This window comes from Frieseomelitta varia, unplaced genomic scaffold (assembly GCF_011392965.1).
Source record: "Frieseomelitta varia isolate USP_RPSP 00005682 unplaced genomic scaffold, Fvar_1.2 scaffold_451, whole genome shotgun sequence".
NCBI classification, from domain to species: Eukaryota; Metazoa; Arthropoda; class Insecta; order Hymenoptera; family Apidae; genus Frieseomelitta; species Frieseomelitta varia.
This window is the reverse complement of record NW_025110203.1, coordinates 28,824-52,217: the sequence shown is the minus strand read 5'-3', so window position 1 is coordinate 52,217 and position 23,394 is coordinate 28,824. Positions and strand designations below refer to the sequence as shown.

At 34.4% G+C, this 23,394-nt stretch overlaps 4 protein-coding genes across 11 annotated transcripts in view; 2 read left to right on the top strand and 2 right to left on the bottom strand.

The window, feature by feature from the left end:
- Window positions 1-10,546, top strand: part of LOC122532368 (TRPL translocation defect protein 14) — a 16,365-nt gene extending 5,819 nt beyond the window's left edge. For 2 of the 5 annotated variants that reach the window (XM_043661098.1, XM_043661097.1), the window contains 5 exons: window positions 7,550-7,678; window positions 7,771-8,244; window positions 8,335-8,542; window positions 8,626-8,807; window positions 8,980-10,546. In XM_043661098.1, coding sequence (XP_043517033.1) covers window positions 7,582-7,678; window positions 7,771-8,244; window positions 8,335-8,542; window positions 8,626-8,807; window positions 8,980-9,230 — 1,212 coding nt within the window. In that variant the 5' untranslated portion in view covers window positions 7,550-7,581 and the 3' untranslated portion in view covers window positions 9,231-10,546. Of the gene's footprint in view, window positions 1-4,937; window positions 5,055-7,549; window positions 7,679-7,770; window positions 8,245-8,334; window positions 8,543-8,625; window positions 8,808-8,979 lie in introns of all 5 variants that reach the window. The other 3 variants (XM_043661095.1, XM_043661096.1, XM_043661094.1) reach the window with 3 other exon arrangements.
- A 2,123-nt stretch (window positions 10,547-12,669) lies between these two features.
- LOC122532370 lies at window positions 12,670-14,271 on the bottom strand. Of its 2 annotated transcripts, none has more exons than XM_043661103.1 (2): window positions 14,023-14,271; window positions 12,670-13,565 (listed from the first exon to the last, which is right to left on the bottom strand). In XM_043661103.1, exons 1-2 carry the CDS (start codon window positions 14,101-14,103, stop codon window positions 13,026-13,028), a joined length of 621 nt encoding a protein of 206 aa, XP_043517038.1. In that variant the 5' UTR covers window positions 14,104-14,271; the 3' UTR covers window positions 12,670-13,025. The 2 variants fall into 2 exon arrangements, with proteins under 2 accessions (XP_043517038.1, XP_043517037.1); XM_043661102.1 differs by having other exon boundaries at window positions 12,670-13,572; window positions 14,043-14,264.
- Window positions 14,272-14,541: 270 nt separating this feature from the next.
- Window positions 14,542-16,645, bottom strand: LOC122532365 (DNA repair protein RAD51 homolog 4). 2 transcript variants are annotated; one of them, XM_043661091.1, is made up of 5 exons: window positions 16,514-16,645; window positions 15,681-15,880; window positions 15,452-15,564; window positions 15,176-15,386; window positions 14,542-15,084 (listed from the first exon to the last, which is right to left on the bottom strand). In XM_043661091.1, the coding sequence occupies exons 2-5, from the start codon at window positions 15,822-15,824 to the stop codon at window positions 14,590-14,592; spliced, it is 963 nt and encodes a 320-aa protein (XP_043517026.1). In that variant the 5' UTR covers window positions 15,825-15,880; window positions 16,514-16,645; the 3' UTR covers window positions 14,542-14,589. The 2 variants fall into 2 exon arrangements, with proteins under 2 accessions (XP_043517026.1, XP_043517025.1); XM_043661090.1 differs by having other exon boundaries at window positions 15,681-15,948; window positions 16,514-16,592.
- Window positions 16,421-20,204, top strand: LOC122532367 (helicase domino-like). 2 transcript variants are annotated; one of them, XM_043661093.1, is made up of 3 exons: window positions 16,421-16,550; window positions 19,053-19,261; window positions 19,401-20,204. In XM_043661093.1, the coding sequence occupies exons 2-3, from the start codon at window positions 19,064-19,066 to the stop codon at window positions 20,148-20,150; spliced, it is 948 nt and encodes a 315-aa protein (XP_043517028.1). In that variant the 5' UTR covers window positions 16,421-16,550; window positions 19,053-19,063; the 3' UTR covers window positions 20,151-20,204. The 2 variants fall into 2 exon arrangements, with proteins under 2 accessions (XP_043517028.1, XP_043517027.1); XM_043661092.1 differs by lacking the exon at window positions 16,421-16,550 and adding an exon at window positions 17,624-17,832 and having other exon boundaries at window positions 19,401-20,201.
- Window positions 20,205-23,394: the final 3,190 nt, after the last annotated feature.

Genomic DNA, 23,394 nt, shown 5'->3' with positions numbered 1-23,394 from the left:
TTTTTTGCGAATTACGCAACATTGCATCACTCTACGTCGCTCGGTACTCCATCATCGAGTTTCTGTTGAATACTGAATTGAACACTAGAAACAGAGTGAAATTACGCAGAAAATGTTTCAGTTTCAGAGGTGACGGAAACAGGAGTAAAAGAAAGGGAAAGGGATATCGTGTGTTTCAAGGAACAAACAAGCCGTATAGTTGATTGCGGGCGGGCTAAAGAAAAATGGCTAATATATAACGTCCGCCGATTGCGTAAAATCGAAACCGGCAACCTGCCAAGATTCTCGCGAAGCGGCGAACGCGATCGAGTCACGAGACGCGCCCGGTGTTTTACGCGATGATGCTTGCTACTCAGCTGGCAACGAGAGAAAAAACAATAGAAATTAAGAGAAAGACAGCAGAGGAAATGATCAATTTTCATCGTGGTTTCTCGTATGTCAAAAGGCGATGAAAGAAAACTCGAGATCTTTCGGGATTTACTTTGTTCGAGCCGTTATAATATTTGTCGTTAACCTGACCAGGAAGTTTATCAGCGTCTACACAAAGCGACATTATTAAAAAGTCGTATCTGATTATTGATTACATTATAAATATGCCTGACAAAATATCTTTGGCGGCCTCTCTTCGAAACTAGTAGGCTTTTTATAATGATTTCTCAATCAACGAAGCATCCCCGTTCCAATCTGAATAGTGAACTTTCCTTCGATAGGTCATCAGTTAGATCCCCCTTAGTGTTAGCTACTCATTATTCGATTAATCGTTCGCATCTAGCTGCAGAGGAGCATTTGCTGAACGTATCGTCGACAAGTTCGTCGTTCGTATTCGAGTTACGTTGGAACGTTTTTGTACAAGCAGGCCGTTTTTCGTTACATAATGCGCATGATCACATTGTCGCAGTGATTTGTAGGCTATGATTATCCTGATGAGAATCGGCGAAAAGAAAAAATTTTTTAAAATTCATTTCGTGGAATTCTACCCGATATACACATCTGTCGTATATACCTGCATATCTATGTAAATTTGTTTTAAAATATCGCACGGAAATACCACGGCGATATCTCTTCTTCTTTTCTTATTTTTGCTTTTTTATGACCAATTTTACTCGCCTGCAGCTCATCGTCTTATAATGCAATCGACAGTTACGTGTTTGCTATCTTCTACATACGTACATCCCCGTTTGAAGGTCTTGGAACAAGTATTATACTTGTTTCAAAACAGAATATATAGAGTATTATTTAAAAATCTATGAAGTGTTAATATATTATACATATACGTGATTGAAGAATTTTGTCTACGATAAATACTAGGAATATTAAAAATAAAGTATGAGAGCAGTCGAAATATTTGCGAAAAAGTTCGCGCATCGCTTTAAGCGCGAGCAGTTACGATGCACGTCGATTTATGCATATTTTCTATTCTATTTTACACACCCCGCGAGACTAACCATACGATAATAATACTACACCACTCGAACGGATAATTATATAACGGAAAATTGAGATCAGAGTTTCGTCAAAGCTACGCAACCGCGGCCCGCTAGAAATGAAATTCGCCATTTCACGTTATTGCTATTTATTTATGCACCTAGATATTCCCCTGTATAAATCGTGCTATTCGTGATTTCTTGCCAGATTCGTGATTGCTTCACAGTTTGTATGAAATTGGAATATCAGTTTCATCGTTCTCAAAGCTTCCAACAGGTTCCTCAGCGCGAAAGAATCGCCATTTCACGGATGATCACACTAGCATTGGCGATCCAACGACCGACGCCAAGCTTCTCAATGCAAATTCCATTTACAATTACAATGTCGCGCATCAAATTTCTCGAACCCCCGGCGGATCGTAGAAAACGTATTGTTTTTACGCGCGTTTGCATCATCCTCGAGCTTACATAAAAGTATTTGTCGGCGTTAATCTGTGGCCTTGAAACAGCAATACAAATCGGGCTTCCTGAGACTAAATCCTCCTTTTGGCTTCTTCTTTAGAGAGATACATACGTGTATCAAAATGGCACTTGCAATCGACGTTGGTTTTCTCTTGGTCGTTACAATCTCGACCGATTAATTACATTTATATTGCATTCACGCCCATTGAAAAAGAAACGGTGACGCATTTGTTTGTTTCTCATGAATGGAAGGAAATGCTGCTAAATACTTGTGGCAGGTCGATACGCGCGATAGAATGTCCATTAGTTAATGTAGGTCGGTTGTGACGAAGTGCGTGTTACATATTCGATGCATCAGATATTCTTTGTTATACCAATCACTGGTTATTAATATAAATTTATATTGGACGCGTCCACTCGATTGTTGGTCTCCCTGTGTCGTAGTTACCGTAAGCTCGCCGTTTTCTGGCGGCACGCCAGCTCGTTTTTATTATGACTTCGCGTCTGGGCAATTGTCTCGAAAAAAATCTGTTCTTTCTCACTTTCTTGTTTCTCTAAAAACAATTTTTCTCGTATCTCGCACATTCGTACGACGAACAATCAGGCGTAAAAATTGTTTTTTTAACGCTCTGTAAAGAAAACTTATAACTTTTTGCTCCGGTTTAAAATCTGGGCGTTAGTAATTGGTTTAAATAAACTATTTGGTATTTGTGTATTGATAAAATATAATAATAGAGCAATTTCCAAAGATTTTCAAAATACGAGCAGATACACGGTTGCATGACTTTCAAGTTGCAAGATGTTATAAGGAGTTAACTCGGGATTACCCACGTGAGGGTCTAGTCGCCGGGATGTACCTGCGCTAGACCCCCAGGTGGGTAATCCCGGGTTAAAGATAACTTCTCAAGATCCATTTCTTTTCCATTTTCTTTTCAAGATCCAATATTACTTTTGTCGACGCAGAAAATTGTACATATATAATTTCTTATAAGCAAGGATAGTATTTCATACAAATTTATAAACATTTGTGGAATAATAAAATGAAAAGAAGCTGTGGCATAACGAGAAAGTTTCTGACACAGTTTCTTCAAAATGCAGCGAGCCCTTAAAGAGCTAAAAGAAATAGTTTGTTGACAGAGATCGAGCTTTCCTTTTTTAGTGGATTAATCGAACAATCAAAGGTTCTTTCAGTGGTCGAAAATAAGTTGAAAGTCGAAAGAGGTCAGGAGGATGAATCGTGCTCCAAAAACAGTTCACTATGTTAGCTTACGAAAGGCAAAATTCCACGCGGACGAAAACGAGGACCACGTGGAAACGAAATTTTTGCTTCAAAGAGGCCGATGCGCCGGATGCTGTTGATGTAGACGCGTCAGCTCGCCACAAAGATTAAGCGAGTGCAGCAGGAAAAACCATGAAACCAGCCACAATTCAAAACGATTTAGCTAAACGCAACCTTATCTTTTTTTTTTTTTTTATTAAATCGTGACGTAAGAAATAATTTAGTAGTCAAAGAATCGTTGTTAATTCATCGATTCTCTGTGTTTCCTTTCGCACAATGTATGTATATTCGTCTCGCTTCTTCTTACAAAGCGTTATCATATGAAAAAACTTGCAACTGATAAGACACGAGCATGTTAACGGTTTCCGCCTATTATCAAAAGCATTTAATACTAAAATTGCCGGTCTCTCTCATGCGTATCAAAATATTCTACATTGCAATTTAAACGATAACAATTCAAACAAATATCTTTTTAGCAATTGTAAAAAATTCTAAAGTCGCACTGACGGATTGGGAGTATTTTTTAGAGTTAAGCGGTTCAAGATGGTGAAACGTAATTGCATATGCAAATGAAAAAAAAGGAAACATTTTATGAAATATTGATACGCTGTTGCGCGTCGTCCAAGTCCAAACGCGGTTCAACTCCTTTATTGTTACGAATCTAGTGACAATTCAATTTTTTCGAGGTCAAGCTACGCCCAAGAATTAATAACAACCAGTCACAATTAACAAATCCTCTGGTTACGACGGAATGTTCCAAGTTTGAATAGGTCGAATCAATTCGCGCGATCAGCGAAAGAATGTTGACGCATCATGAACTCGTTATGTAGATTCCATTATGTATATTCCACCGTATGCGTCGCACTTGCGAAAATTACGTAAAAACGTTTCCCTCCGTACTGAAAAGGAAAAAAAAAATTCAAACTAATACAGTTATGGAGCACGAATGATGCCTCGCTACGTTGCTGAGAACGCGTTAAATTTCACACGGTTTGTGAAAAGTCTCACGTAACGTGGAATGCCTTTCTTTCTTCCATCGAAAAGCAAAGCGTCTGGTACGACTCGTATTCTTCGTTCTTTTCAGCACAAAAACACTATCCACAGGCGTGCAACAGTTTCGTATTCAGTGTCTTTTTATCGAGACCATATGTCCGTCGACATTCGAATAATCTCTCTTCGTATTCGCTGACGATTATGGTTTAAGCAGAGCTAAGCTTCTCGATTTCAATTCTCGAATAGCTATCTACTCTACTCTTCAAAAGTACATAGTTGTTTTAACCTTAACGTATTGTGCAGAATCTTGCTGGTGATGGAACGACTAATTCCGAGCAAACCACAGCGCAAAAAGCAACCTGTGAAAACAATTTCGCTCGCGTTCGTTTGGATAATGATTGAAGATAGTAGCGTGACAAGATATAAGTTTTAAAAATTCGACCGACTCTGAACGTCGACCGTGTGTATTTAGTGGTGGTTCGTTGAAAGAAACTAATTGCAAGGGGAATCGATAGGCTTGACGTCGCGTGGAGACGAGACACAAGCTTGCGTGCAAAATGTCAAGTAATTTCGACGACGAACGATGCAGCAGAGGGGGCCGAGTGGAAAACCGAGTAGATAACGTAGCGATGGATCGTTCTGGAACGATTTAATTAAACCGCGCACTATATAGAAAAAGGAAAAGCAAACGAAAAGAGGGGGGAGGGGGAGGGGGGAGAGATATATGACACGCAGAGGCTTATCGAACTGGAAGTGTCTTCAAGGTCGGTTGGTTCTAGCAAAGGGATCCGGGTCGCGTCCTTCGATTACGAAGTCCTCGCAGCGACATTACAGGAACAGGTCGGACAAAGGCGAAGCAAGGTGGCCGGAGATATTGGAGGTTGACTCCGGCGAGGGTGAGTTTTAGAAAGTGTCTCCCCCTCCCTCCCTTTCCGTTTCTAAAGGCGACGCCAGTTGAAAGAACGGTTGCCTGTTTTCTTTTTTTTTCTTTTTCATCCTGAGCGCAACGGAAAATCACAGCTGCAGAGATTACACGTTGAAAAATCCTAGAGACTTTCTCCCCTGCTATTCCTTTGTCGATAACGGAAACTTCTTCTTCGGTGTTTCGTTCTGCCTTTGCGTTCACGTAATTTCTATTATTTCACACGTGTAGTTACAGGAACGATTATTATTGTGTCTTCTTCCTAGAAGCGGTAATCTCTGTGCGTGCTTTGACGTTGTCGAAAATAAAAAAGAGGCTCGTCGTCCGGTCGCCTTGCTAGTTACGATTCAAATCGATCCCTGGCTGCTAGAAATCCGGCTTTACGACCGTTCGAATCGTTTCATTGCGGTAAATTAGGTATGATTTGGTACGAGCATTTTTATCGCATACACCAGAGGTCGGCAACTCTTTTATTAAAAATGGCACCCCGCCATTGATTGACTTGGAGAAACGACATTTCACTTTAATTTTATTAAAGAGAAATCTTAAAATGCATTTATGTTATCGTTTATTTCAAATGTTTCAATGTTTTTAGTACAAAATTCTACTTAGAAACTTAAATATATACTCATAAAAAAGAAAACATTAATGCGATACTTATAATCTGCTGAAATTTCTAATTCCATTAATCTAAAGTTGTGTGGTGTTCGACATTTGAATCCCTCTGAAGATCTGCTGGCATCAAGTATCACATCTTTTTATGCCGAGTAGAATTTCGTTAAAATATAATACGTACGTTATTTTAAAACACAGCTAATTTCTATACTAATATTCTATACTGATAAAATCTCTTGCACTGATAATTTGATACTTGTATATCGAATGCAGCAACAAAATGCTTGTCAGACATTTACACAAATGTCTGTCTGTGTAAGTTCCACGTTGCCGACTCCTGACATTCACCGTTTGTGAGTCGCCTCTTAAATGTTAATATTTGCTGGCTCCATATATTTCAGTCGCATTTGTACAGGCTTCCTCAATCCATAACGTTTTTAATCACGTACTCATATCAGAGAGACTCGCAGAGGATCTAAGAATGCCACCGTTCCTCGCGATAGAAGGAAGACCCAGCTCGTTGATTCTCCTTGCCCTTGAATCCAGCAACTTTCGGGAATGCAATAGCCCGTTGCTAATAAATATACGCTAGACGTTCAATGCTATTACTCGCGCATAATGCACGGTGCCCACGATATCCATCGTCGTTCATCCGTGAAATCTTAAAGACGTTTCTGCGAACCATTACTCGCGGCGATCATTTTCTGCTCGCGGAACCGCAGACGATCCAGTCCAAGCTCAGCGCGTGCTGATGCCGGAAAAAGCTGAACACCAGTTACGGTTCCGATAACTGAAACGCGAAACGCCAATCTCTGTGAACGATTATTGAACTCGATGTCTCCGGACGAGACCATTCCATTAATTGGATTTCTTTTTCTTTTTTCGACCGATTCGATAACGAGGACTCACGCACATAATAATGGCCGGTTGGCCCGTCTCGACCGATATCGTGTCTTTGATAGATAGTCGGGCGCAAGAGTGTCCGAATGGGCAACGACACGCATGAAAATGTGAAACGTTCGTCTGTAGTGGATCTTGCTCGATCACGGTGCAGACTGAAATATTTCCAAAAAAGAAAGAAAGAAAACAAAATACGAGGACCAAATCAGACATCAGTTGGGCTAATTTGACTTCAGGTCAGGGTACAAGAAACGTATAAGTGTATAGGTAAAACACTGTGAGTGGTAAATGTACAATTCTCAAATGAGCATCATCCGCATGAAAGGGAGGCTGATTGTTAAAACAAACTTCGACTTTCATATTTTCCTGTCCCGATAATTGCAGCATTTTTTTCAAGCTATTAATAAGTATATTCTATTTATCGGCAAAGCGTTCTTAATTATTTGGAAACAAAGATTGTGTATCACGGTTGTAATACACGATCAGTCGAGACCTCGGGGTAGATAAGGCTGTGATTTGTTCTGGTCGATTGTAATCGCGTCTCTTATTAACGCATTCATTGTCACGCGAACTATTAAGATAGCAGAGTAGTTTTGTGCTTCGAGTTTACGTTTTTCTTCGTTCGAACGTCGAACGTAAAAGTTTGTTATTAAAGAGATGTGAATTAATCATCTAGTTAGGCTCGTAATGGCGTTACACACGGAAAGAATGCGCGAAAGTTATCGCTTATCAACGAAATGCGAACTAATAAATTTGTACGTCCAATTAATTCATGGCTTGCTATTACGTAAACAGTTGCGAACTGTGTGCGGAAAGTAGTTACGACGTAGCTATAATCAACCGGGTAGCGTGTAAAAGTTGTTGTCTCGTAGGATAAAGAAATAACAACGAGAGTTATTATGTTTCATATTAAACGACCTGAAATTGTACGTCATTTACCTTGATCTGTTTCAGGATTCAAATTTCAAGAGAACCTCCTGCGCACGATGATACAAATAGAGAACACATTCTTCCAGCTGGGTGAGAGCTGTTCGAGAAATTGTCTCATCATCTGTGATCGCGGTGCCATGGATGCCTCTGCATGTGAGCAATAAATAATCAATAACCGCTCCAAATTCTCCCTTTCGTCCTTTATGAATCAAAATTCAACCAGATTTTTCTCTTCTTTGATTTAGTTATATCGAAGGACAAGTGGGAGTTGATGATGGCCTCGAACGGATGGAACAACGTCGAACTTCGAGACAACAGATACAATCAGATCATCCACATGGTTTCGGCGGCAAACGGCGCCGAGGAGTTCTACTCGACGGAAGAACACGCGTGTCGGTCGGAAGGCGTTGAGTTGGCCAGAGAACTCGATTACAAAGCGGCCGCAGCCTGGGTTGGGCATCCTTACTTCGACGTAATAGACAATTCGCAAGACTTTGAGTCGAAAATCTGTCGCATGATCGAGTGCGTGTGTCAGAAACTGGGCATCGATATCGGGGACAGATTGAGGGCGAGTAGCAGAAAGGTCAAGTTCCTCGTCAAATGTCCACTGCCGGCGGACTCCGAGTTCCCGCCGTTCCAGGACTTTGACGTCGTCCATAACTACCTCCAAAGTAACAATCCGAAGATGCAAGCTCGTCTTCGTAAACGTGGCCAAAAAGGTTCATTTTCGGACAGTTGTTATGCGAGATTTGTAATGATTTGTATCGATGAACAATTGAGTGAAATCATATACAAATTTACATTGGCAGGTCACTGGTCTTACATTCATACGATTCGACGTCCGAAAATGTGCGGCCAGGTGATCGAAGTTAAAACGCAATTGACTCATCGAGATTACCTGAACATGCTCGCTCAACGCGACGACTCGCATTTTACCATCTTCAAGCGTCGACGTTGCTTCCTAATCAACAATCAGTATTTCCAATTAGATATATACAGAGAACCAGCTCATCCAAGGTTAGAGTTGAGAAATCACACGCATTGTACAAACGAAGTAATTTGTTAAGATGCGTAATCAAATGTATCTAATGCGATTACAGGTGCCGGGGATTGATGCTGCTTGAAACGTACACAGCATTATCAGGGGACGAGCTTAAAAACATATTACCACAGTTCCTGACAATCGAAAAAGAAGTCACTGGAAATCCAGATTACAGCATGTTCAATCTCAGTCTAAGAGAAGAGTGGAACAATACTAACAAATACTGCCATAATTTACATGGTACGTATTCATTAAATATCTCTCGCCATTAAATTATAGTATAGTATAGATGTGTGTAACCAACGAGTTACATACATCTTCTTAATATAAATGTCAATCAAGGAAATCGTTTGACACCTTCTTTTCCATATAGATGATCTATTGTTTAATCAATTTCTTTTGAATTGCACAGATTACGCTCTTGCAGGCTTGACGGAAAGTGGCTCGACAGGAACTAAAAGTACTTACACTTTGGAAGCAAAAGACGCATCAGTTAAAAAAATAGTAAACGGGATTGATTGTTATAGAGTCAATGGTGTAGGTAAAATCATAAATGGCGTACAAAATGGTGTCCACGGTGTTACGAATGGTAACGTGAAATTTGTCGAACAAAATAGTATAAAAAGCAATAGTCAAGAACGTGGTAGTCCTACGAAACACTGAACGATAATTTTTAAAACAAAAAGTACGAAAGAATATCGAACGAGTTTCGAAATGATGTGAAAACACGACGGTAAATTAGGCAATGATAAGGGACAAATTATCTAAGTAATTCTAAAAAGAAACAAAATATTTTATTGGCACTGACAATTAACTTGATCTAAAATTTCTTAGGCAATACGAAAATGATAAATTTACAAACTATGATACCTATTTTTTAATTCTTGCGTGCACACTTTGGAGGTACCTACGCGAAATGTACTTAATAATTCGACTGTAACTTATTTCTTACCGATCTGTTTAACAAGCGATGTCGAATAATATACAAGTTTAACAAGCATCTGTTTAACAAGCATTTTTACATCCAAATCACTTCATTTCACTTTTCATCTGTTTTTCTCGTTGTATATTTTACCTAGAGTACCGTAGCAATTCTTTATTTAAGAAAATTACTATAAATGATTGTGATACAAAATATTACATAACACATAGCATACAAAACACGCATTGAGCTATGTAATTATTCAAGAACAAACGATGTCTGTATGAAGTATATTTTCCTTTAGAAATGTTTAATGTTATCTTGATAGAAAATATGCTGCACTAATGTGGACAATTTTAAATTTATAAATTGTACTGTAGATGAAAAACTTTGGTCCCTACTATAGATATAAATTTTGTAAGTAATCATTAGTGACCTCTTATCAAATGCTGAGATAAATCTAATATTTTATTTATCTTTAAATGAATATATCGTCGAGTAATTATGAAAAGTATGGTTGAACGACTGTTCTACAGTATTGTCAGAATTGTGTATTATAGTCGTGACAAGATAATTGTCGACTAGTACTTAACAGGTATATCCATAAAAATTTAATCTATAAAAAGTTTGAAGTACTATAATTTATTGGAGATACTGTTGGGTTAAATAAAAATATCGATTTCTGAGTTGTAGTGTCCCTTATGTAAAGAATGTTAATTTTATTATTTAATTTACCAATAAAAATTGCTTCATCATTGAACATAACTTAATGAACGTAAACTGTGATGGTTATATATATGCATATATATATATATATGTATATATATATATATGCTTATTTTACATAAAAACTATCATATTTATCATAAATTTTACCATTATTTAGAGACAAAGTGCCTGTGAGATGTTCGGTCGCAGAAGTGAAAAGAATGATATATAAATATATATTTTCAATGAAAGATGCAATAATCAGTTATCAATGCACTTATACCATATATAATTGATCTGAATTCATATTGTATCCATGATTATCTAATAAAATGTCATGTGCCTATCATTTTTTGTTCATTTTCTGCTTCTTGTAAAAACTTTTGTGCTCTCCCTTCTTCTATTCTCTTAAATTATTAATATGTACTAAATAATTTATAATCATGTTTCGAATTAAAACTTATATTCATTTTCATATGGTATGGCTAGGAGGAAGATAAAAATTAATAACATCTTGGTCATTGTAATTTATTGCTATTTTTCGAAAAAACTCTTTTTCATAAACTTATTACTGTATAAAATAAAGAAGAAATCTTATAAACCTGTATTTGTGTTACATTCTTTGACAATATTTTCGGATTATTGTATTCACTTTAACAAATTTGTTTCTTTTGTATTTAGTATATTGCTGAAGTTTAATGAAGTAAATATATTATAACATACGAAGCAGATATATTATAATACATACTAAAAAAATTTTAATAATAAAATACTGAAGTAAATAAATTGTACGAAGAGGAAATTAAATAATATTACATTATTGAAATCAAAACTAATAAATATTTCATATTTTGCTTTTCCATGTAGAATTATAAAGTCCTCTTTTATACCTTATAATATTATGTAAAAAGTAATGCATAATGGAAGCGTAATTGTAGTTCCTTTTCTTTTTTTTGGTATACCATCGTTATAATATTTCTAAGTTAGATTCTAGATTAAATAGCTTATTGAGAAAAAGTATTGACAATATTGTACATAACTCACATAATTCTTTCTTTACATACATCACTTTTACATAGATATTTTTATATAGTCTGTACATTAAACAGTATCTAAAAATTTTTAGTAAAGCTGCAGCAATATTTTATATAATATTTAGATTATTAATAATTAGTTTTGACTATTTGTAAATATTTCAGAATTCAGATACAGCAAAACTTTCAAATAACTACCTCTTTCTATTGAAAGAGAAACAAATAGTAGTTCATAGTAGGGGTGTGCGGGTACCCGACATTTCGGGTTCGGGTCGGGTCCCGAAAGTTTGTGATACTCGGGTACCCGAAAAATCTATAATATTCGGATGCTCGAATAGTACATCACTGGTCAGAGTGATAATTTTTCAATCGGATTTTACATTTATTCTTTTAAATTTATAAATATTTTTGTATTCTATGTAAGTGAAATCAAATTTTAAAAATTCACAAGCAAAGAAAACAGTTGATAATATTATATGAAAATATTATATGAAAAGTATTTTATTTTAAATTACTGTGAAGAAAACATAATTGTTTAACTTTTTGGGGTATTAATTTTGTTCGCGTAGTTATTACGTTATAACGTTGCCAGCATCTGACAATAAGCCTTTTTTTACTTGGGTTTCTTTTTTAGTCGGTCGAAAACCGAGAGTTGCCAAGAGTACTTGACATTGTCGCAGTTATCCATGCATCTTTTTCTTTTAAGTTAATTTAGTATACATTGTACACGCGAGCTTCCTCTGAGTTTTATTTTCGCACTCTTCTCGTCGAAAACCACTGCTCGTGTTTACTGACGATGTAGAATTTTCGTGATACACCTTGTAGCTGTGTAACTTAACAAAACCAATAGTTTTCCCTATTTCGCATAAATAAAAAGAACGCTAACTTATTTTTAGAAAACATACTTTCCCGAAAAAGTAATATAATTTACACTTTACAATCAATCGAAAATCAAGTATTCATTTAATAGAATCGCAAACAAGCTGCATTAATTATGTCGTTGAGTAAATGCGGACTGAATACTCTTACTATGTCTGCTTTTTTTTATCATTGACAATGGCAGCAATATTGTAAATTCAATTGAATAAAGATTGAAGAAAGAATAAGTGTAAAATCCGATTGAAAAATCATCCGACTCGCGACGTAATATTCGGGTATATAGATTTTAGAGTTCCCGAGTCGATCTAAGCACTACCCGACTTCGATGTCGGGTACCCGAAATTTTCGAGTACCCGAGTATCACAAGCTTTCGGGACCCGACCCGACCCGAGTCACGCTCAACCCGACCCGAGCTCGGGTACCCGCACATCCCTAGTTCGTAGTGAGAAGACATGTTTCATCTTGGACAAGTAGAGAATACTAAGTATAAATAGAAATATATTTATAAAACTATTTGCATGCAAGACAATGAATTATGATCCACTTATACAGGTCCCGGAAGTATTAATTATACAATTAAACTCTATATTTTTTATATACATAACAAACATTTCTTTTTATAAATATTGAGTAATATTTAAATAATTCTGAAACTTTCAATTCAATCAGAAATAGGCATAATCTGCATGTGTCATTTTATTGGAAGCATATATTTGTTCTATTTTTTCTTTTTTGTTCATATATAAAGAAATGATTAATCTTTTATACTGTTTTCTGCTTTTTGATTACCATTTTTTATAGAGTATGTAATCAATTCCATTTACAGGAATTCATTTGAGTTCTAAAATATATAAATCATAAATCATTCCCATCTCAGAGCATCTAGTTGTACGTTAATATTTGACACAGTTACATTTACCTACTAATAGCTTTAGCTTGTTGTGCTTTGTACATTTTTAAAACTTTCTTACTAGGTATTAGAGACTGGCTTAATCCTGGCCTTTTTTTACGTCTATTCATTTGATTATTTTCTTGGTCTATTTCATCATCATCATTGATGGAAACTTGACCATTATATTGAGTCTGACAAATAACTGTTTCCTGTGGCGTTCTAATTGCCTCTAACTCAGCTGCTGTACGATGTAAATCAGAATCATGTGCAAAGGTACAATTATGGCCAAACCGGCATCTACCTTTCCTATAATTCCAACAAATCTTTCTGCCATTTATCATTTTTGTATCATCAAGAGTTGGTGTCATTTTCACATGTTTCTCAAGAATTGCACTCTTTGCTTTTTCTGCCTCAACAAATGGATTTGAGAAGACTGAAGTTTTCATTGTGGGTATGCCATTAAAGTCTGGAGTTGGTAATGGAAGTTTCTCTTTGGAAGCTATTTTACATATTTCATTATTTTCATCATTTTCTTCTTCCTCCTCATCCTCTTCTTCCTCTTCCTTTAAACTAAGGGTTAGGCAATATCAGATTACAAAGAACAAATTCAATTTGATGTGTAACTATTAACTTTGATTTAATGTGCTTACATTAACATTTAATATAGCAAATACATAATAATAAAATATAAATAGCATAAATCCATGAGAAATGAATATAAAAATGCAAGCTGTCATTATGTACTTTATTTATTAAAATTGAAGCATGACTTTAAAAATCTATGAAAACAAAAAAAGCAATGTTACAATTGTATTGTGAAATATAAAATTTAAGAACTGAATGAACTTCTTCCAATTTTTATTTCATGAATTTAGGCTAAGATATATAAGATTATTTGTTTCATGACAAATAAATATATACTCATACAAAATACAGCATGTACAGTAATACGTTTTGAGAGTTAAAATTTGTGATTATGAGGTTATATGGAGCAAGAAAATAAACAATAGGGAAACATACTCGTGACAACGAAAGCTTACGTGTTATCGGCACTGTCTGAAATATCATCGCTGCTATTCTCCGAACTCGAGGAAGTTCCATAATCCGCAACTAAGGAAGCCATCGTTCTTACCAATTAATTAACAATATACTCTAACAAACACTAATCTAATATAACCATTATAAACAGTTATGCTTCTATCTACATTCACAAAATACGGCAACATTGCAAAGCTACGTCACCGGAAGTTATTGATGACATTCTTGTATTTTTGAAATTTGCGGTAAACATAAAGTTTACTACGCAAGTCCCAAATTAATTTTATCATGTCAATCAATATTAAAATTTCAACGGTCAAATACCAAAATTAATTTATTTTATTTATAAATATTTTTATGTATTAATGTATAGATAAAATGAATTCACTGTTTTATTGTTAATACTGATTAAATTGTTAATAATTTAACAACTACTTTATGTAGTATATAAAATATATGTACATTTATTTATACTATTTACAGGAGTTTTATAAATCAAAGTAATAATAAATTTGTACTTATTCAAAAACATGTATAATATATATATATTTATGAAAACAAAATACCAGAGTCATTTATAGTTAAAGTACATGCAAGATCTGCTTCCAATTGAAAGCTATTCCAAATTGAAAGTTTTCTGTTTCCAACTCCTATTTTTTCTAATAGCAATCTTGTATTAGGAACATGCAACCAATACTTTCCTAAAGTAGGTATTACATCACAATTTTCTTTTCTGCTTGTACTAGGTCCTTCTTGAATAACCGAACTCCACTCAGTAATTAAGTTAACAGTAACAATTGATAAATAATATTCTTTTGCAATATAATGACATACATTTGCTAGATGATTCAATGTAATTGTTATTTCGTTATCTTTAGAAGATTTGAAAATTACTCCTGGTAAAGAATCAATAATTATAATTCTGGTACGACATCCTTCGTCTTCTTTCTTCAAACTATCTATTAACCAATATAAAACTTTAAACAATTGATGTATACTATATACACAGCATACTTTAATATGGTCCATAACTTCATCAATAACCTAAAATTGAAATAAAAATATTTTGTTTAACTATTTTGCCCTTGTGTAGTTTACAAAATTATAATTATAATTTTAAATTAGTATCTCATACCTGTTTACTGCAATTCTTTTTTAATAAAATTTGCTCTATTCTTGAACCACAAAAATCCCTTTTTGTATCAATATATCGCACAATATTATTAGGTGACAAAGCAATATTAGTTGCAATTGCAAAGCACAATTGTGTTTTACCACTTGAAGATATACCACATATTTCATATATTTGACCGTAATATAAACCACCTTTTAACAAATTGTCTAAACTAATCAGTTGAATTCAATATTAGTTTTTCAATTAGTACTATTGATATTTAACATACTTATATACCTTGATAAATTAGTGGGAACTATATTATTTTGTTCTATTTCCAACAATTCAAATGCATTTTTTATTACACCTCCAAATTTTTCAAAAATATTTTGCTTAATTTCAAGTATGTCCTATAAATTTAACCTTAAAATTAATGTTTTGCAAAAATTATCATTTACACGATAGACTTCAGAATTCAGAATTATTTATTCTAATCACTTTTTCGTAAATAAATTTATATGTATACCTTCAACAATAATCCTGTAAATTTTATCAAATTTTCAGAATCTTCATCTATAAATTGTATAACAGTACAAATTTGTTGACGTTCTAATTTTTCTATCATAGTACTTGATAATTTTGAATTTATGGTCGTACTTAGTTTTGTCATGTTTATGTAGAATAATCGGTAATTCGTTTCTTTATTCGTTAATTCTGTACGTCATACTTTTCATACATATTGATCTTTTAATCTTCTTATACTAATTATAATAATTTCTCAAATTAATTATTAGCTGAAATTTACAAACTTCCGGAAAATTAAAGCTGTTTACATTACGATCCTACTTTTAAATTTACATGGTACATGAAATTAATTGCAACAGAAAAACATTAGAATTTCAAAATTTACAATTATTTTAAAATAATTTAATAAAATTTTTATCTTTTGTTACATTCCTTTAGGGTAAAAATTTTAAATCATTATTGCGCATACTACGTAGATCAATGTAAATGTAATAGAGGTATCCAAAAGATGATGCGCCGAGTATTGAAATGATCTCAGTCATTCTTACGATTGTACATATTGCATGCGGGCACTTCGTTAAGTACAGTAGAATCGAGTAAATTTAGAAAAACGTGTTACACAAACTGAGGCATATTGTATTTCATTTGTTATTCGATCACTATTTACATACAATCTACCATAGGTATAATTATGGTCTCTGAGAAGATTTATCGGAGTTTTGTCGTTGCATTTGAAAATATGTGTAACATACGTAATATCACGAGAAATTGCGCATGTGTTCAATACATAGATGTACACTTTTTTGGGTTTGGTTAGAAAATATACATGTTTACTGGGACAAAAAGCTACAGACTGAAGTTCAACGAAAAAGTAAGTCCTTCATCTTCCTTTTTTTTACTTGCTCTCGTAGTGTATTACGGTATAATGGTTGTAACACGTGGTATGTTCATGCGTATATAGCACGGCAACCATGTTGCGCCTGATATGAAATTTGATCAAAATTTAGTTTATTATTTTAATAGATACATCATATTAACAATATTTTGAAAAGTTTGTTCATTCAAAATAAAAATTCTTGATAATGGGTTATATTATTAACTATAAAATGAACGTAAGATTAAACATTTTTTTACAAGTATTTTAATACGTTGTTACATTTCTTTTTATAAATAATAATTGTGGAGATCATGATAAAGAGAAATAAGGAAAAAATATAACGTTTAATTATACGAATACGACGTAAAATGGCTAAGCCACGTGATGCGTAGCTCTAAAGTAAAAGAGACAATGTTTTGGAAGATATATACATAATTTATGATCATATCAGTTTGTTTGCATTATAAATTGGAACGAAACATTTAAATAACGGCTTTCTATGCGATGCCAGGAATGTAAAGTGATGTAATACTGCATGTAACGTATGCCTATATTTGTCGATCACTGTACAATCGTGTAAAATTTTTACCGAAGTATAATAACGATTTATTGTTACAAGATCCTTTGATCTCATATTTTAAACGTCACGAAACTGTTCATTTCGCAATTAGTCTCCAAAAAATTGATTATTTTACAAATAATCTGATGGAATTACTTTACCAAATTCAGCAAAGATTTTTGTATATCTCCGATACTTATCGCAAAGTAATAAACTGTATTATTTTTTTTATCAATAATTTTCATAGACATAGCAATCTATATAATGATAAATTTTGCAGAATGTATATTTTACTTAGAGATAATAGTTGCTGATTTGATTCGTCAGTCGGAAAATGAGCCCTTTTAATATTTTTACCAGTAACCAATTGGGAACGTTTGATACTGCCACGTTGCCAAGTATCCGGTTGCGTCCGACCAATCGGAGATTCAGTGCCCAGTTGGAGCGGCATCTCTCCGTGGCTTGTGTAAACGTGAAGTAGCAAGCAGCTCGCGATCTGGTCGTGGTCGAAATTTGTCGGGAGCCGTCGCCATGTTTAGAAGTGTGTGCGTCCTTGAGCGAGTCGAGCGAAAATGTTCAGCAAAATATTAGATATAGCTCATGCACTGTACATTACGTGAAGTACCTAATTACAATTTAATGCTCGTCGATCACGGGTATAACAATTATTTTCGTGGATGGCTCACCTACGTTGCAGAATTTTGTGATTACAGTATGGTAAGTCCGCCCTGCTATCAGACTAACGCCAACATGGCGGACGAAAAATTTCCTTTGTATCGCCGCGAGGCTCCACTGACGCAATTGTGAAAAATGTATTTTTTTGGGGAGCGATATACTTGGGAAGATCGGGAAAGTTGTTTTTACTTTCAGAAAGCCTAACTAACTGATTGGCGTGACGATTATCATTACTGTTTTAAGATAAATTGACGTTTTTTTTTATTAAAAAGGCTTGAACGCCCTGAATGCTTGATATATTGGACGTTTGTGTATTCGTTGCAATCTTTTGATACTTTAAATGACATTGTTCATTTCGCTGTTCTGTTGATTGTAGATATGTTCCTACTGCTCGTGATGTATTTTTGAGGGTATTTTTTCTCCTGCGCAATACGCATGTTTTACAAATTCCAATGTGGTGTATCAGTTGGATCAACAGAGAAATTTTGATTTCGGCGCTTTTTTCACAAATCAATTAACGTTCTCATTTTGATTCATTGGAATCATCTTATTTGGAACAAGTTTAAAATATACAAATTTAATCGGGAATTAAATGATAAATTGCTTATACACCTTTTAAATAATTGAAAAATAAACTGTTATTAGTAGTCTGTGAAGCTTTAGTTTGTTGTTTTTTATACATGTTTTTCTTCAATTATGGATTTTGTATGTTTACTTTTTTACTACGAAATAGATATGTAATTGTTAAAGAAATGTTTGTTTTAAATATACACTTGCACAGTTCACAATCTCGAATTATTAAAAAAAAATTGTAATTATCTTTGTTTATTTTTATTTTCCCTATTTGCTTTTTATTAATTTGATCTGAATACAAACATATAGATTTTAAGAAAGATTTTCTCAATAAATGTAAAATACCAATTATTTTTATTATAAACTGCGTAAATAATTATAAATTATTTAAATTTGTATTTTTGACGTTATAGATAATAATATATACAGAATTAAAATAATAATGTAATTTAATTTCAGATTAAAATAGTAATGTAATATTTATTAATATATATATTTATATTTATTAAAAAAGTATATTTTTAATTTTCAGTAATATTTCCATATATTGTCTTTTATATGTCTTTTTTTATAAATATGAATATTCTATTGATACGCATTAATTTTATATTTTTTTATAAATAATGAATAATTTTATTTTTTCATAAAATTATAGATGACTAATATCAATCCTTTGTATTGTATTGTAGTGTAATGTGTAATGAGTGATAAGCAGACTGCACCTATTTTACCACCCCTTAATGGGGGTGGAGGAAATAATGGGAGTAGCAATGGAGGTGCACCACAACAAACTGTTAATTTACAACAAGTTCTTGCCACTGCCCAAGGACTTAATGTTCTTACTACAGGTGCTGGGCAGCAATTTGTTATTACTTCACAGGTTCCTGGTCTTACACAGGTGCATAATCTAATCTTCGTAATTTCTTAATATGTAATAAATGTTTAAATAATTTTTGTCTTGTATAATTGCAGGTTATAGCAATAATTAAGGTTAAATAGTAAGGTTAAATAATTTTTTTGTCTTTGTATAATTGTAGGTTATACCAAGTAATGCAACAACAAATGCAAACATTCAACAAGTTGGTGTTACAAGGATTGTTAATATTAGTGGTACACCACCACGTGTAAGCACCATGGGAGTTGCAGGTGCAAGTAATTCAGTTTTTACATCTCCTACTCGTCAGAGTTCACCTAAAGTTGTTTTAGCAACATCTCCAAAACTTGTTCGAACTTCTATTGGAAATATGTTTGTTGCACCAACCTCTCAAGCTTCTATGCAATCATCACCTGCAAGAAAGAAGTTAAAGTTAACAGATTCCACTGAAAAACCTACTATGATTACTGATGATGCAATGGGTTATAGAAGAAGAATTATAGAACATAAAATGAAAAGAATGCGTGCAATAAGAGAAAAATATGCTGAGAATGCATCAGAATTGTTCTTTCTTCATATAGGAGGCAACATGATGGATTTTCAGTCATGGAGGAAGAGACCTCCAACATCTCAATATTTGCATTTTTTACGGCAACATAGATTAGATCCAGATGATGATGATGAAGATTTAACAGCCCCACTGCCAGCAATGTCAGAAATTTCATTAATGCCAACTCCAACAACTGTTTCTACAATAGTTCCTGTGAATCAGTGTACAGAAGTAAAAATTTCTGGAATAAATGTTGCTCCAGTTGCAGTGTCTACAACATTGCCTGCTGCAGTAGCTCAACTCAATCAACAAGGTAACCACTTTGTCATTGTAAATATATTTGTAATTGAGTTGATGGTTTAAACTATATCAATGGTAGTCATATAATTTTCTAATAAAACAATACTTTATCCAGCATCAATCATTTTTCTTAGAATACTAGAAGGCACACCATTTTTTCCACAAAAAAAAAAAAAAAAAAAAAAAGAAACGACTTGCTTTAAAAATCCATAAATATTCATAAATCCATAAAAAGAAGGGGTTAAACCTAACCCAAACCTGTATCTTTAGGAATTTATGTAATGGAAATTAAACAATTACGAAATTTTATTAAGGAAAAACGCAAGGTCTAAAAAACGAAAATAATCGAACAATCTTCGTTTCACTTTCAATCATCGCTCAGAAAAGACCACGTCAAGAAATCAACCGAAGCAAATACCTAACAAGACAGTCGCGAACCATTTATCCTCTTTTTTGCCATTAACTCATCAAGAACAAACGTAACATTTCACTTGCGATTGTTCTTACTGTCAGTCAATTTATGTTATCGAATTTAATTCTTCTTCTTTTTCTTTTCCTTTCTTTCTTTAGATTGTGACTGAGAAAAATTAATTCCAAGAATTACTCGCTTCCATATAATTAGCCCGATCATTTCGTAGATATTTAAAATACAAGACAATTGAATATCGTACGAACCTCCTTTCCTACATCTAATAACATTCTACGAAACACATGAAAAATTAATTAACTCTGTTCCATCCGTACGAAAAGTTAATCAACTTGAGCAGACTTTGGCAATAAGTAGAATTTCATAATTGCAATTAGCTACAATTGTACAAGTAGAAGTTGGGAATAATAATAATTAGCTTGGGACAGAGCTTGGGAATGTTTAATTAATTAGCTCTGCAGAACTTCAACTCGAATTTTAAATTTCGATTCTCGAAGTTGGAGGTTAATGAAGAAGAGAAGATTGAGAGAAAAATTATATGGCAAGAGGATATTGAAAATTGTACGAATGAAAGTCTACTCGTTAATGGATTGAATTATTTCTCGCGCCAAATCTCATCCTTTCTCGCTCGATCGCGAAAAAAGAGATCTCTCAAACGAATCGTTCTCTTCGAAAGCAGTGTTCAATGAGCGATAAAACGACGACGAGAGGAAGAAACAAAGACGAAAACGGGAAAAAGAGAGAAGTTGGACTTTGAAAAACGACAGGAAAAACGTACGAAGTGTTGCCGTTTCTTTCATTTACATTGCATAGATATCGTTTTAAAAAAATTAGAATGTGACAGATTAACCTTAACATAATCAGCACACGCGTGGAACGGCCAATTCGAATACTATGAATATTTTTTTCCTCGGATTCTCTGGAGTAAAAGTCAATATTCCTAAATGTCTGTACATCTCTACATCTGTGTATATAGACGAAAATAATAAAAATGTCCATGTATACACATCCGTCTGTAAATTATTTCTGTAAAAGAAAATAAAACGTACAAATATTCGATAAACGGCACTCTTTGCGAACAGTATGTTTCAACTGATTCTAAGTAGAACTAAACAGAATTCCAGAGTTTAGTAGAGACTTAACTCAAAGACACGTCTACTAAAATTAAATAATAATATAATAAATATAATATTAATAATAATAGGTTAGTCAAGAAAGTCAACTACAATTTTTCTTCTTTTTCACACAAAATCTCATCGTGTCGCCTTTTCGTCAAACGAACAGAAAAAAAGGAAACCTCCCTTCAAACGTAGAACGGATCAGCCCTCTTCAAAGCAACCTACAATCCACGAGATGAAGAAGCGAGAAAGAGAGAAACAGAGACGAAGGGGTGGAAAAAAGGGAGTTTGGACGATGAAAAATGCCATGGGTGGCAAAACGACAGGGGGTGGAGGAGGAGGGGCACGTTTCGAGGCCCGAAATTTCGTTTTCCAACCACGATGACAAATGATGATGACGACAGGCTTACGATGGGTTTCTCGTCCCATATGTCCTCCCCCCCCCCCTCTCTCTCTCTCTCTCTCTCTGTTTGTCTTCATCCCTTTCTATCTTGGCTCGTTTGCACGAGCATCGGGCCTCGAGATCGCGCAGCGCCTCTCCCACCCCCATAAAGGTTACCATGGCGACAAGGACACCCCCGTTTAGGCAGAGACGACATGCGCGGCTGAAAGAAGCCCCGGGTTCGATCGCGCCACCCCCCTCGATTTATCTCGATTCTTTTTCCCGCCTCGTTTGCCGCCACGCGATCGACTACCACCGGGGGAAATTGCGCAATACGGAATTAGGAGATAACACGATGACCGGCGCTTTTTTCCTCCTTTCTCGTGGATTTTCTCTCGTTTTTTCTCGATCAGTTTTTGACCAGAAGAATAGATGGCAATCGAGAGGGGATTTTGACGCGTGCGGAAGGCTGTGGGCATGTTTCGTATGACATATTTTATACACGGAATGATGAGAATGTATTTGTTTTTGAACTTCTAAAAGTGCACTGTTTCAACTTTTTTACGTCTGTGAAATTTCTAATAGAAACTATAAATCGGTATTTTTTTTCCTCGACCAGTTTTGGTAGTACCAAACCACTTGCGCTGACAACACATTGCGGACCGTAACGAGTGACCAAACCGTATACGATAATTTGTCATTTTCTTTTTGAACTCGTCGGTACCAGCACTGGATAGAAATTATTGAAAAGTAATATTGTTATTTATTTAATATTAGTATTATTATTATTTATTATTACTTAATATATTATTATTATTTATTTATTTAAAGTAACATTTATTATTTGCTTTGACTATGTTATTCTGGTTATATTTAAAAGATATTTAAAACGGGGAAAATATTGCAATTTTGGGACAAATAACTCTCGACGCGCGTAGCGCAAGAAATTAAACAACCCTACGGGTAGTATAACGACTCCACACAAGGGTAGTTTAGCAATTCCACAAGTCTTTATTTATTTAGAAATTTTGCATGTACTCTACTTTACAGTATGTACTTTGATTAATTACGTGAAATGTGCATGCGTGAAATGTTTCGAATAACGGGAAGGACAGTTCTGAGAGAAATATCAGTCATCGAAAACCGTGTGAAAATAACCGTACGCTTAATTCTTATCAATATCGCGTTCAACAGGTACGTCACTGGATTAATATAAATTCCACACGTCCGCGAGAACAGGTATCATAAACTGCGGCGATAACTGTCTGCGAATTAATGTGCAGACTCGACAAAAGCCTTTTTTTTTTTATTATATTTTTTTAGCCCGTCTTACGCTAACGTTTTACGATTATTCAACGTTTAATTCTTCAGCTGCACGTC

Bases quoted from the DNA above. Each gene is read 5' to 3' on its own strand.
- LOC122532367 (XM_043661093.1), top strand. From the start codon at position 19,064: ATGAGTGATAAGCAGACTGCACCTATTTTACCACCCCTTAATGGGGGT. The intron at 19,262-19,400 runs GTGCATAATCTA...GTATAATTGTAG, and splicing joins AGGTTCCTGGTCTTACACAG to GTTATACCAAGTAATGCAAC.
- LOC122532370 (XM_043661102.1), bottom strand. From the start codon at position 14,125: ATGGCTTCCTTAGTTGCGGATTATGGAACTTCCTCGAGTTCGGAGAAT. The intron at 13,573-14,042 runs GTAAGCTTTCGT...CCTAACCCTTAG, and splicing joins TCAGACAGTGCCGATAACAC to TTTAAAGGAAGAGGAAGAAG.
- LOC122532365 (XM_043661091.1), bottom strand. From the start codon at position 15,824: ATGACAAAACTAAGTACGACCATAAATTCAAAATTATCAAGTACTATG. The intron at 15,565-15,680 runs GTATACATATAA...TTAAATTTATAG, and splicing joins TTACAGGATTATTGTTGAAG to GACATACTTGAAATTAAGCA. The intron at 15,387-15,451 runs GTATATAAGTAT...TCAACTGATTAG, and splicing joins GTTCCCACTAATTTATCAAG to TTTAGACAATTTGTTAAAAG.